Below are 12,868 nucleotides of genomic sequence, written 5' to 3' on the forward strand. Positions count from 1 at the left end.
CCGTTAGCGAAGCCAAGTCTCCTGCATGAAAAAAAGAGCGGTTGGCACACAGCTCAGCAGCGCGCCGCGCTATTGGTCATTTTCAGGTGACGTCATCCCGCAATGTAACGTCGCTCTTTGTTTCTTTAGGAGGAGGCTCGAATTTGATCAGAAGTCACGTCTGCAGACCGCTGCAGCCACGTCTTGCCTTGCTTCCCCTTTTTTTGGTGAAATGGTTCGCTCATACTGCACAATGTTGCTACCAGAATTTTTTTTTCTGTACACAGTTTACCAGCAGTTTAGCTACCAATCAACAGCGATCACACAAACTCAAAATTTAAGGCGGACCCACTTAAGGTGGTCTGATAATATGGCGTGAAACACAACAACATAAAGTTGTTTTAAAATAATAATTAAAAAAGATTATTGAAATCAATTTTATTCACAACCATGAACTTTATTTTTAACATCTTCTTTTGCTGTTGATTTTTTTTTATCAGAAGGTTAACAATGATAAACTGCAGGCCTAACTTTTAATCTGTATATCAGTATCTGAATTTTAAAATAAAAAAAAATACTATCAATTTTATTGTCTTTCACTGCTGATATTTCCTTTTTTTTAAAATGGTATTTACTGGTTGTATTATTACAGTGGACCCTATTTTTTAACATCTTGCTTCTGTAAAAATGAATGTTTTTGTTTGCTTAAAAATCTACAGCTTTATACTGTGAATTCCAATGTGCACAACCCCAAAATATATAGTTTTACTCAAATAATACCGTAAAATCTAAGTGTTTCAGACATTTTCAACATTACAATATTTAATTGTAAAATGTATGCATATTTTTTTGTTTTCACAGACAATATTTATAATTTCAACATTTTATTACAGTAAAAAACAAAGTTTTTTCCAGTCTCACAATTAACGGTTATTCAATCTATTTAATACAGTAAAAGGAAGTTTTTGGTTTTACGCTCCATTACCGTTGGAATTTGACGGTGTTTTGCTGTATATTTTACTGACTTTTGTTACAGTGTAGTAAAGAAGTGGTTAGGGAACTCAGTAAGTATGAACAACAATAGCTTAGGGACACTTTCTCAAATAAAGAGGATTTCATCATCTGCAGTTCGTGAAAAAAAAAGTGCCACATTAAAAAAAAACAAATCAGCAGATCCACAAATTATGGATACAGACTTATCAGCATACAGTTTAAAGGCATGCATTAGAGTGCATTGGTGCACACTTGGGCATCTTTTATTTAACATGGTTATACCACTGTGAATTTTGCTATATAAATATGCTCAAGAGTCTAGAGTGTGACGAAAATATATATTTTTAAATCAGTAACTTTGCAAATTTAGAGGAAATGTTTTTGGCCAACAAATGAGTCGCCTTTTAAACAGGGTTTGAATAATTAGCGCTGACAGACAGACATACATACATACCATGTGAAAGGATGTCTTGGAGCAACGCTGTATTGTTGCTTTTCTCTTATGCATAAGCAACGCCAGCATGTCAGAAACGCTCTGTGCGGGCAAAACCGGTTCCAACGCATGTCGAGGCATCAACTGGCCTTTCTGCCGGCTGGCTGGACCCTCAGCTTTCATGCTGGGATCTGCAGCACAACTTCGCACTGGCCACTGGGGCAAAATGGATTTAAAACTTTGAAGTACTAGTTTGGTTCTTCACTGCTCGCAGAGAATTAACAATTAAAGAAAGTGATCCAACACGAAACTCAATTCAAACAGCACAGTCGGAATTGTCCACAACCACGCTCAGTTTCACAAATAAACAAAAAACTTGCACCAGCCATAGACACAGGAGGGAAAACTTCCCAGAAACTGACATTGTAATAAATTAATCATGCTAAAGTTGCCTCTACGCCTTTTTGGAAAGGTCCAGAGCCTTTATACAGAGCATATGCCAAGCAGACTTAGTGCAAGATAAATAATACGTAGCCTTAAAATTTAACATCTAGAGTTTAAAGAGACGCACAGGTCAGTACCTTCGCTATTGTCTCTAAACATTAAGATCCATTAAAAATCAGTTTTATCAACAGAGGACCCATGAAACGAGCAAAGCTGACAATTCTGAAGAGCACGGTGCATGCTCTCATTTCACAAGTGGACCTACATTTTCCAGAAAGACCACACAGTTAAAACCTGTAAAATACTGAATTAAGAGTTTTGCACTATGTTTCACCAAGTTAAAAAACAAATCCAGCAAAGCTGCTTCTACCAAAAGCATTTATCTTTCAGATCAGTGTCTAAAAAGCACCATTAAAAAAATGTGATCCTGCATTTACAAAAGTAACTCATTCACAGTGAAAACCAAAACGCACACAGCGTTTGATAAACAACATTAAAATAATGTATTGCACATCTATGTTTTAAAAATGGCATCAAAATTCAATGCGTATTTTCTCTAAAAATTTACGGTCGAATACACAAACTAACGTGCGGGTGTCAGGCTCAAGGATAGAGTTTGCTGGCTTTTATAAACCTTTATGCCTCTTCCCCCACCCCAAAGCACAGACCTCAAATTCACCTTAACTACCCCCCTCCCCAAAGTGCAGTTGTTAAAAACACACAAAATCTACCATTTCGGTTAGAGTGTGTAAAAACACTATTGCAAAAGTAACTCCTGTTTGTATATATTCACACTGAAAACTAAAACGCATCGGCTGATAAACACTAATTAAATAATGCGTTGCACATCTGTGTTTTAAAGAATGTCTGGGAAAGCCTTCGCGTATTTTTGTTTTAATTATTTTAAATTTTAACTGAAAATTAATGCGAACTAACGGCGCTGTTCTTAGGTGAAAGTTTTTTGGGGTGGGATGCAATTATTTAATGAAAGGGATAAAAGTTTGGTCGCTCTGCACCTCCTTATTCACCATTTTTTGAGATAAACGGCGTCTTAAAGTCTAAAACAGCCAGCAATGAGTTGTTAGAAACAATGCAACAAGGTTGGGGAGTCGCTTAACTAACCGTAGAAAATCTGCTTATAAAGCACACTGCTGTTTCAGTTCGATTATCTGACAACAAAAGTCTTTCTATAGAATAAAAAGACAAAGAAATTCCTGTTTGTATAAATTTACCATGAAAAACAAAATGCCTACAGAGGCTGATGAACCTTAATTAAAAAACACCCTGCTAGGAGGAAACAGAGCATGCGCAGTGGGACCGCACGGCCACAGGAAGTGCCCCATTTCGGAAGAGTGAAAGCGCGTACATGAGAGTGCATGCGCGCGTGCTCGTACGTGCACAAGATGCCAGTTTTTAAGCTCGGCAAAGGGGGTGTGGGGGGCAATCCCCCCAGGCAAAAACCCCCACCCCTCCCCTGACCTCTGACCCCTCAGGAAGTAAAGGAAGTAATAAAGTAATAAAGGAAGTAATAAAAATATGATATTCCTAAAAATATGATATTCATAAAAAATATGATTTTCATAAAAATTATGATATTCATCCAAAATATGCTAGTTCATAGCTCATTGCTTTTTCTCCCCCCAAAAACCTACTAATTGATTATTTAGAAAGATTTTTTTTATATCAAATAGCATTCTTTTATTTTTAAGCTATTAAAAAAGTTTTTACTTTTTTATGCTTAAAAAACGCCCTCTGGTGGTGGGTCAGCGCGTGAGCGCGCACCGTGTGCGCGCCCCCCGCGCCTGCGTGTCTAGGCGCGCGCGTGAGCGCGCCTCTCTCTGCATCGGGCCTGTGTGTTTCTGGGACCGTGCTTTTGTGTGTGTGAAAACATGTTAAACCAGTATAAATGTGCTTAGTTAAACTTGTGCTTTTGTAACGTTCAGTATGGCTAGACATACAGGGTGCATGCCTTGGGGGAACACTTTATTTCATTTTATATGCATTTGTTTAATCCGAACAAGGAGATTTAGAATCAAACTCAGATTCGCAAAAAACTCTGGCATTCCCCGTTGCTCCCACTCCGTGCATAAACGCACTGCTGCTCCCAACATAAAAAACTTTCTTAAAAAACTATTTTCTCCCAAAAAACGCACCACAAAAAAACCCCGTACAATTGCTCGATAAAACTCTCTCCCCGCTCCCAAACCCCGATCCTTAGGAAATAAGCAGGGAGAAACTCCTGAAAAAATCCTCCGTATTTCTATCCAAAAACCCCTAGAATAACTTCTAGGGAACCCCCTCGTATACCCTAACCCTTATACTCGATAACAGGGAAAAATCCTGAAAAACCCTTAGTCTTTTTTCTTCAAAAAACCAGCCCTCTCACTAACATGACATACCATGTTCTGACTGAGAGATTTTTGAAACCAATTAAAACGTACAGCTCTGCTACCGCTTCCAACATAAATGAAGACAGAAAACTAAACAGCAGTGACGTTTGCAGGGTTACTGAAGTTGGGCTAGCTGGTATATAATGTTGTGCTACTTGATTGCTAGCGACACAGCGGATGGAGGATGAACGCCAACTTTTTTTTCCACTCGATAAAAGTTAACATGAGGGATTCTGTATGGACAAATGCAATCGCATAACAGGATGCTATACACGGGCCAAACTTCAGTCAGGAGAACTGAGATTATTCATCCACAATACAAAGTTAGTTATTAATATACTGCAACAATCTAGCTCACTAGCTCCCTCTAAAATTCCGCGCAGAGTCTAAGTCCTCCTTTCACTCTTACTCTCACCGAACTGCAGCCAGAGCACCGTTTTTTCCTTCTTGTTCGCTCCCTTGCTCAGCTCCCGAATGCTGCTTTACCTAGTTTGAAAATTTGCGCCGGAGACCAACTCCGCCTCCTAGGTGTACCTAACTGCCCCGCTGCCAATCACATAACAAAAGGGCGGCTCCCCTCGCACCCCGGTTAGCCAATAGCGCTCAGCTTGGATTTACCTTCTCAACGATAGGTTTATTCTCTCGCTCTCACTCAGGATAAATAATCTAACATTTCAATTTAAATTTAACTGTTTTTTCTCTCTCAGAAAAAACAAGCAAGCTTTCTCTTTTCCACAAACAACATGGACGCCAGACCTGCCAACCTGACCCTGCTCGCTCAGACCCCTGTAACCAGCTACAGCGCTTCCGCGGCTCAAGCGCAACTCAGAAGATTGCATCTCTGCAGAGTGCAGCCTGCAGCTTCTAACCCAATGTAGGACAGAATTCGTCACAGCTCCGGCGGATTTTGGGGTTATGCTTTCAGCCTCCCAGAGAGTGAAATCTATTTCTATCAACTAAAAGCAGGTGAAAGTTTTGGTCCGCTAACACCTTGGATCGCCTTTACTTCGTCTGACTGGGGTGTTTTGAGCCTCATCGCGACGCCCGAAGTGCAGAAGAGCCTGCGGGAAACGAGCTCGCAACAACTGCGAACCAGGGATCATCAACAACTGCCGTTGCTTTCCCTATGTGCATATCAATCGGTAAGTGTTAATCTTCCTCTCTAACTACATTTTTGCATTTTCCTTTTGACCATTCTCTCAATCCCTTCATTTAAGAAAAAATATATAACAATGGTTTGTAACATGTACAATACACCATCCAACCATTCGCTTCCACTTATCCTTTTTCAGGCTCGCGCGGGGTGCTGGAGCCTATCCCACGTACAATACACTTTAAAAATATTTATAAGCTCCAGTTTAACTCCCGTGAAAGCTTATACATTACATGTCTGCATCACCTATCATTTCCTCATCAGGTATCATGTTATGCTCCTTTGATATTTTGCTAGTTTGCGTGTTTTAAAACTCTTTTTGTTTTTCTTTATATTTTTAGACTCTGATTTAAGCCAGATGTGTTAACCTGATCCCTGCGAAACACCAGCTCTGCGTGGATTTTGACCACGAGTGACCGGATGTTGTTTCCGGCCTGAGGTTGCCTGAAATGCCGTGAGGCTCGTTTGAAAGATCGCGCCCGAGACCAACTCCGCCTCCAAGGCGTGCCTACCTTTAGCTGCCACCAGCGAGATATCAGAGCCGGGCTCCACATGTCCAATCAGGAGCAGCAGCGGGGACAAATGATTGTAATGAAGCAACGGACATTTCATGGCTGGTCTACATAATCGTGGGTTATTGTGTCTTATGGTGAAAAGTGCATAGTTTTGCAAGAGGCATACAAGCACTGTGGAAAAAGTAATCGTGTTTAAGTCCTCTAAAACTGTTTTTGTGAACACTTTGCTCCCTACGTTATGCTTTAAAAAATGTGATACATGTAATGTGATCATCAAAGAACATGATTTTTAAACTTTTATTCTTATGCTCTAAACTATGTCAGATTATCATAAAACACTTAATTGTATGTTATAATGTTTTTCTTACACCATGTGTAATTTTTATACACACCTTGTTCATTGTATCAATGTGTAATTATCTCTCTTTGATAAATAAATAAAATATTTAATCTTTTATTTGTGTACTTTCTGGTGATTCAATAAAAAATTAGTCACCTATCGCTCTGATAAACACATATGGCTGGAAGAAATGTTTGATGGAACAAAGGAAACAAGTGTCTTGCTGCTAAACTTTTAAGTCACCATGGTTTAAATGAGAAAATGGCACTAGGAAAATAGCAGCCCTAAGTCTTTATGTAAAACATGAAAAACTCCATATCAGTGATATCTACAAAGGTGTACTCATTTCTTTGTTATGGTACTTTACTGTTCCAATGAAACAAAAAGAAAATCTCATTTTAAAGTACATTTTTCGGCCATCCTGACCTATTTTCAGGGTCAAGAATGTTGATGTTAGACTGTGTTTTAAATCAGGTTTTGATCTTAAACTAACTATAACAGCACTGATTTTTACTGATTACAGTTGTAATCTCAATTAGAATCCCAAACTGGCTTTTCTCCAGTCAGTGTTATGGTGAAATTTAATTTGTTCTTTTGTGTAATTGCACATGGCCTATCACAGGGCCCCTTAGTAAGCTGTACAGCAGAAGTTTTCAATTCACTTTTGTCAGAAAACTTCACAGTATGAGAAGTTACAGCACAGTTTCTCCAAATGTGTGCTTCTTTTTCAGTCAGCGTGCTTTTAGAGCATCTACATTAGCTCATGTAGTAAAAGTACAATCAGTAAGTGTACTTTAACATTTGAGATTCCGAGTGACTCTTGCTTAGATCATGTGAACAATTTCATCAACCTTTTTTTGTATAATGCATCAAACCTGTTCAAATCAGTTTATTTTCAATTTATTTCAACTAATCTAGAGAGAAGGAACTCCTTTTTTAGCTTCTGTGATGCATTTACTTCTCACACCTTAATCTAGATGTTAGTGTTCTCAAAGTTAACATGTCTTATGTTACCATCATGTATTTCTAAAACCCAGCCTCAGTCTATGCCCTATAGACTCTCACATGGAAACACCATTGATCTAGATATTCACAAATTTCATCAGGACATCTCTAACATCTAAAGTTTTTGTTGCTTTTATGTTTTACATAAAAAGCTTTAGATTTTCAAATGAAAGCAAAGTGACATGCAAGGATATTTTTCTTTGTGATGTTGCTTCAGCAATCTCAAATACTAATTATTCTGGGAATTTTAATGGTCAAACTATGTGATTTTCCAAAGGTGTGTGTGTGTGTGTGTGTGTGTGTGTGTGTGTGTGTGTGTGTGTGGTTTGTGGGAAGTGGCTCCTTTTCCTGGTAGGGAGTGAAACTGCTTGTTCAGCTCTTACTATCGCTGTGGGAAGGAACTGATGAAAGAGAACAGAACAAGTCTTATAGTGAACAACAGTCTAAGTCATCAAAAGGTCATTATGCAGTATTCTATCACATGCAAACCTATATCATTAAAAGCTTATACTGACTACTAAGTACAATTTTCCATTGACATTCCCTCCTGTTGTCACGTATAACTTTTAAGTGAGATATCGGTATGTAACATCTTGTTGTACATTTTCTGTCACATCATCATTAATCACACAAAGTCTTCATGTTCCAACAGGTCGGGATCATCATCATCATTTGTCACGGCTATGTATGCAGCAACAGTGGAAACAATTATGCGGTTAATCATGAGTTTTAGACATGGCAGGATACATGTTACAAAAACACAAAATAAAAGTAAAAATACTCCAACTCCGATGAGTAGTCTTTTTAGCACCTGTAGCCAGGAGCCAGTGCAAAGCCAAGAAAACCAGTCACTTGTATTACTAACATAGTCCTGATTTTGGGCCTGCTGGATCTGTCTCAAGGCGTTCAGGGCGTCAGTCATGTTTGATGAGTGTACATTGTCTGGTATGTAAGTGCAGCAGTATTGCAAGTTGCCCTGTTGTCATCCGTTCTCGTAAAGTATAACCAAACTTTTGAGTGTTTGAGCCGCCATGTTTCCTGCCAGGTAAATGACGCTCCGCAACGTGGTGACGTCATTCGGGGCGACTGGAATCGATAAGGGAATCGTTTGCAAAAATGGCAAACAATTCCAAGGAATTGAAACAGTGGGAACAGTTTTCGATACCCATCCCTACCTGTGGGACTAATAAAGCTTATCTTATCTTATCTTATTCTTGTTGATAATAAATTAATTAAAGCAACAAAACAACCTGAAGAGCCGGTGGGAGCCGAAAGAGCTCTCTCTTTTTAGTGACTCGAGCCGAAAGAGCCGGCTCTCTAAAAAGAGCCAGAATTCCCATCACTACTGCTGGTCACCCTAACTTCTATCTTACAGTGCAGCTACCATTTTTAGATGCCTCATTCGAAGTCCAATTCTGACCACTTGCACTCGCCTGTTGTGTGATATCACCACAGACCTTAAACTTCTGCACAGCGAACATTGGCTTCAGCTTGAAACTGACCCACATCCCCCCCCCCCCCCCCCCCCCCCCCAAAAAAAAGAGTTCAGATTTTACCAGAAATAACATGTTACACTTAGCATGTAATAGATTTGGGGAGAAAAGTCTTAATTAAAAAAAAATACCTTACAAGATACTTTCATTTCAAATAACCACACAAATTAAATGTGGTATTGTATGTTATACATGTATGTATAATATACAATTTAATAAAGGCTAACTAAAATCTAGGCAATAAAAAAGCAGTAGAGAATAGAAGTATTTATAAATATATAAATCTCTTTGTAACAAACTTTACAACATTGATGCAGGTAGAATGAGAGACCTCAATAAAGTACAATATGCAGTACAATACAGAACAATGTGCATTGATATTACAGATAGTGAAAAGTAGTCAAGTAAATTTGTTCAATAACAAGCAAAAAACAAATACATTTCAAACTGACCACTAAATAATCAGTGTAACGACCCCGATTTGAAAATGTAGGGAGTACAAATGCTAAAATGTAAGAAGTAGAAGTAGAAAGTTGGCAAAAAAGTACAGCAATAAAGTACAGATACCAGAAAATTCTACTTAAGTACAGTAATGAAGTATTTGTACTTCATTACTTTCCATCTCTGATGCCAACAATAAATCATATCCTAATGCAAAATGTGGTTTAGAGAATATTTGTGTCATGTCGCCCACAGAAGCACTTAATCCAGCTCTCTTACTTAAACCAGGGCCAGGAAAGAAACATATCTATGTGTTTATCTGCCATAAAGCACGATAAAAAATGCAAACAAAGTGGCAACATGGTCAGTGTAAGCAGAGTAGTTGATTCCTAGAATTATTAAATTACTAATGGCACATTTGTATATTAAAACTGGCTGCAGTCAGGTGCTCTTGAACCCTTCTCATTCAACTAGGAGCATGCCGGAAAAGCGACGACGTTGCTTCCGTTTCATGAGTCCGTCCTTTGAAAAAGTCCGGGTACAGCAGCTTCTAGATCGCGTTAATGGCGCCGCCTGTTGGTATCAGTGACTGCAGAAAACACGTACAGTGATTTGTAAAGTCATCGGTTGATATTCAGTCATCGCCAAAATACAGTCACTGATACCAGCAGGCAGACTGTCTGTGACAGTTTAAAGAGCTATTTGCATAAATCACAAAACCCCAAAAGCCTAAAAAAGAAATGTAATAAATGTTAATAAAAGCATTAAAATACTATTTTGAGTCCTGTTTCTATTACACAAGTGCAAGTGCATAATCACGAATGAACTTCAATTGTTTATTTAAAATCATACTAAAATATGTATTTTAATGAAAGGTCACACCAACTCAAAGTCAACAAAATAAATAAATAAAAGAGCAAATTTGGCTTTTATGCCAAAAATACAGATTTTAACTCATTAATATTACAGTTTTAAAAGTCTTTTTTTTTGTTTTTTGTATCCAAATTGGACACCAAAAGACTGAAAGCTTGCTACTGTTAAACTGACTCATAGTCACATGACCACTGGTGCAGCTGTTGTGTGAGATGTGGTGCCACGCTATTGGCTACTGCACTTTTATTATTATTGGCTACAAAAGGATCAGTGCCCTTCTTTTCCTTCCTTCTTTTGCTTTTTTTCCAAGTACCTTTTTTTGTTAATAGAAAGTGTGTGTTTGTGAACTTATTATTAATTAATTTATGAAGCTGAGCTCTCATAGGCAAACTAGTCTCCAGGCTCCGTAACAGACATTCAGAGCTCTTTTTTTGGATGTTGGCTGCCTTTTGCTCCATTGTCTGTCAGGATGAGTCAACACTACGTACTACTGACAGTCTTCCATTTTGGGGTTTTCTAGTTTCAATTAGAATAGCGCTAACAAAATTTGCATGTTTGCAACAGGATGCTAGTAAGACTTTCAGAAAGCCTGCAGAACTACTGCTGAAGACCACAAAAACAATTGCAAGTCTGCTTGAAATTAAAATAGAAATAACTGGGGGTTAGCTAAAAAAATATACGCACAGTCCTTTTATTTCAAGTAGTAAAAAAATAAAGAAATCAAAACAAGAAAAGTACTAATAAACATTTTATTACATAATTCAAATTCTTACAGTGAAAAAAAATGATCCTAGTCTGACCCAACTCCCACTTCACACTAAATTATTTTCTGAACAAAACTCCCCAAATAACAAAAACGGTGTGCAGATGTGAATAAACCCGCTCACAGAAAATTAAAATGAAATGAGATGAAGAGGCGGCACAGCACAGTCAAATACAGGACGTAGCTGCTGCTGTCAACCCTCACTCTAGAGCTTAGCTGGTACAAACAGCCAGTTCTTGCATCTTCTCAGTTTCAATTCAATGAATCAGAGCATAAAAAGCAAAACTGCTAGAAGGAAAACAGGAGCTTTGCAGACTCTTCTCTCACATTTGCCTTTTAATCTTCATTAGGTGTCACTTGGTCTCCACTTAATGCCGCAGCACCTCCTGGAACCTGGAAAAATAAAGTTAAAGAGCATATTGTTATAGTCAGGGTAAAAAAACAAAACAAAACCCAGTCAGTGTGTGTCCAAGGACATCATCCCCTTAACAAATCCCGAAGATTTTTCATATGTATAAGTTACATTAGTTATATAGCTCTGTGTTTTTGCTTTAAGGATATTAATGCTTTTAAACGTCTAAAAATGCAGAAAATACCCCGCCGTCAGGCTGTTTCTATTACCAAAATCTCTGCACATTGTTTTCTAGCTGGATCTGAACTTATGAAAATGTTATCTGGGCCACCTTTAGGTGAATGACCACTCTGAAAGCAGCAATCCTTTCTGCAGACTTTGCCCCTCAGGCTGGTGTGTTGGTGTGTTAACATCTTACCGTTCTCAAAGCTCTCCTTCTTCTTCGTCAGAGCTCGGATCTCCTCTCGATGCTCAGCAGCTCCACTTCGAATATCAGCGTCGCGCCGCCGGGGATCTTTGGGGGGGCTCCCCGGTCTCCGTAGCCCAGCTCGGCGGGGATGACCAGCTTCCTCTTCTCGCCCTCGCACATGCCCAGCAGGCCCTGGTCCCAGCCTTTGATCACCTGGCCGGTGCCCAGGGTGAAGGTGAAAGGCCTGTCGCGGGGAATGCTACTGTCAAATTCGGTGCCGTCCTCCAGCTTTCCGGTGTAGTGCATATTCAGCACGTCTCCTTTGCGGGATTTGATGGGGCAGTTGTCCACTCGCTTCTTGATGCCGATCTGCAGCTTCTTCTTCTCGGCTCCACTCACCGCCGCCGGGCTCAGGGAGAGCACCGCCACCGCGAACAGCATGTACACCCGCATGGCTGCAGTACCGAGTCTGACGACAGTGAAGCTAAAAGACCAGCGAGCAAAAAATGGGGGGAAGCAAAATGAGAAACGAGCAGGAAATCTGTTCTTGAAAGCGGATATACGTAAGATACGACCGGATGTCGTTTACCGGGTGGTGTTACTACAAAACCCGTCCGGAAAAATTACCTGAAGTTGGATTCACATTGGTTGATTCTGGTCGGTACTGTGTGGGACTTAGTTCCCTGTACTGGGATTTTTTCTTGTCAGTTATACGTAATATATATAAATATGTCTTTTTGTTTTCTAAAGACGGTAGTTTACTGTTATTGACAGTTTTGTTGTTGTTCTTGTTTTTTTTTTTAAAGCAAATGTAAAGAAAATAGTCTAAGGGCTAAGGCTGTAATTCTCCTCCAATTTGAATGTGTCATTCAGCACTTGTAAATCCTAGCAAATCAAGTTACATCCTTTTAAATTTGTGAAATATTTACTTTATTTGCTATGGCTTGGAAATATGAAATTATGCATCTGGAATGTCTTGAATGTTTTGACTCTGATGTTCTCTTTGTTGGAGGCGACACAGTCGTGAGTGTACAAAGTGGGAGGAGCCACTTGCACAGCTTCGTTTCTTTCTTTCTTTTTTTAACTTTCTCTGAACTTTTTTTCAAGTGTTTCACAGTTTGAACAAATAAAGGCTTCATGTTCAATTTTCACCTCAGACAGTCTTTTAAAAAATAAACTTTATTTAGAATAATAACAATGACAATTTCAAACAGACAAGCGAAATATTGAATCATTCAGAAGAGTATATCACACCTCCTTTTTCTTTTCTCCTAATCAGAGGAAA

The 12,868-nt window shown here is 38.9% G+C and overlaps 1 protein-coding gene across 1 annotated transcript; it reads right to left on the reverse strand.

Annotated features, from left to right (window-relative positions):
• Nucleotides 1-10,794: 10,794 nt before the first annotated feature.
• fkbp2 (FKBP prolyl isomerase 2) lies at nucleotides 10,795-12,162 on the reverse strand. Its single transcript, XM_063501215.1, has 2 exons — nucleotides 11,593-12,162; nucleotides 10,795-11,215 (listed from the first exon to the last, which is right to left on the reverse strand). The coding sequence occupies exon 1, from the start codon at nucleotides 12,034-12,036 to the stop codon at nucleotides 11,620-11,622; it is 417 nt and encodes a 138-aa protein (XP_063357285.1). The 5' UTR covers nucleotides 12,037-12,162; the 3' UTR covers nucleotides 10,795-11,215; nucleotides 11,593-11,619.
• Nucleotides 12,163-12,868: the final 706 nt, after the last annotated feature.

This window comes from Pelmatolapia mariae, linkage group LG17 (assembly GCF_036321145.2).
Source record: "Pelmatolapia mariae isolate MD_Pm_ZW linkage group LG17, Pm_UMD_F_2, whole genome shotgun sequence".
NCBI lineage: Eukaryota > Metazoa > Chordata > Actinopteri > Cichliformes > Cichlidae > Pelmatolapia > Pelmatolapia mariae.

Bases quoted from the DNA above. Each gene is read 5' to 3' on its own strand.
- fkbp2 (XM_063501215.1), bottom strand. From the start codon at position 12,036: ATGCGGGTGTACATGCTGTTCGCGGTGGCGGTGCTCTCCCTGAGCCCG.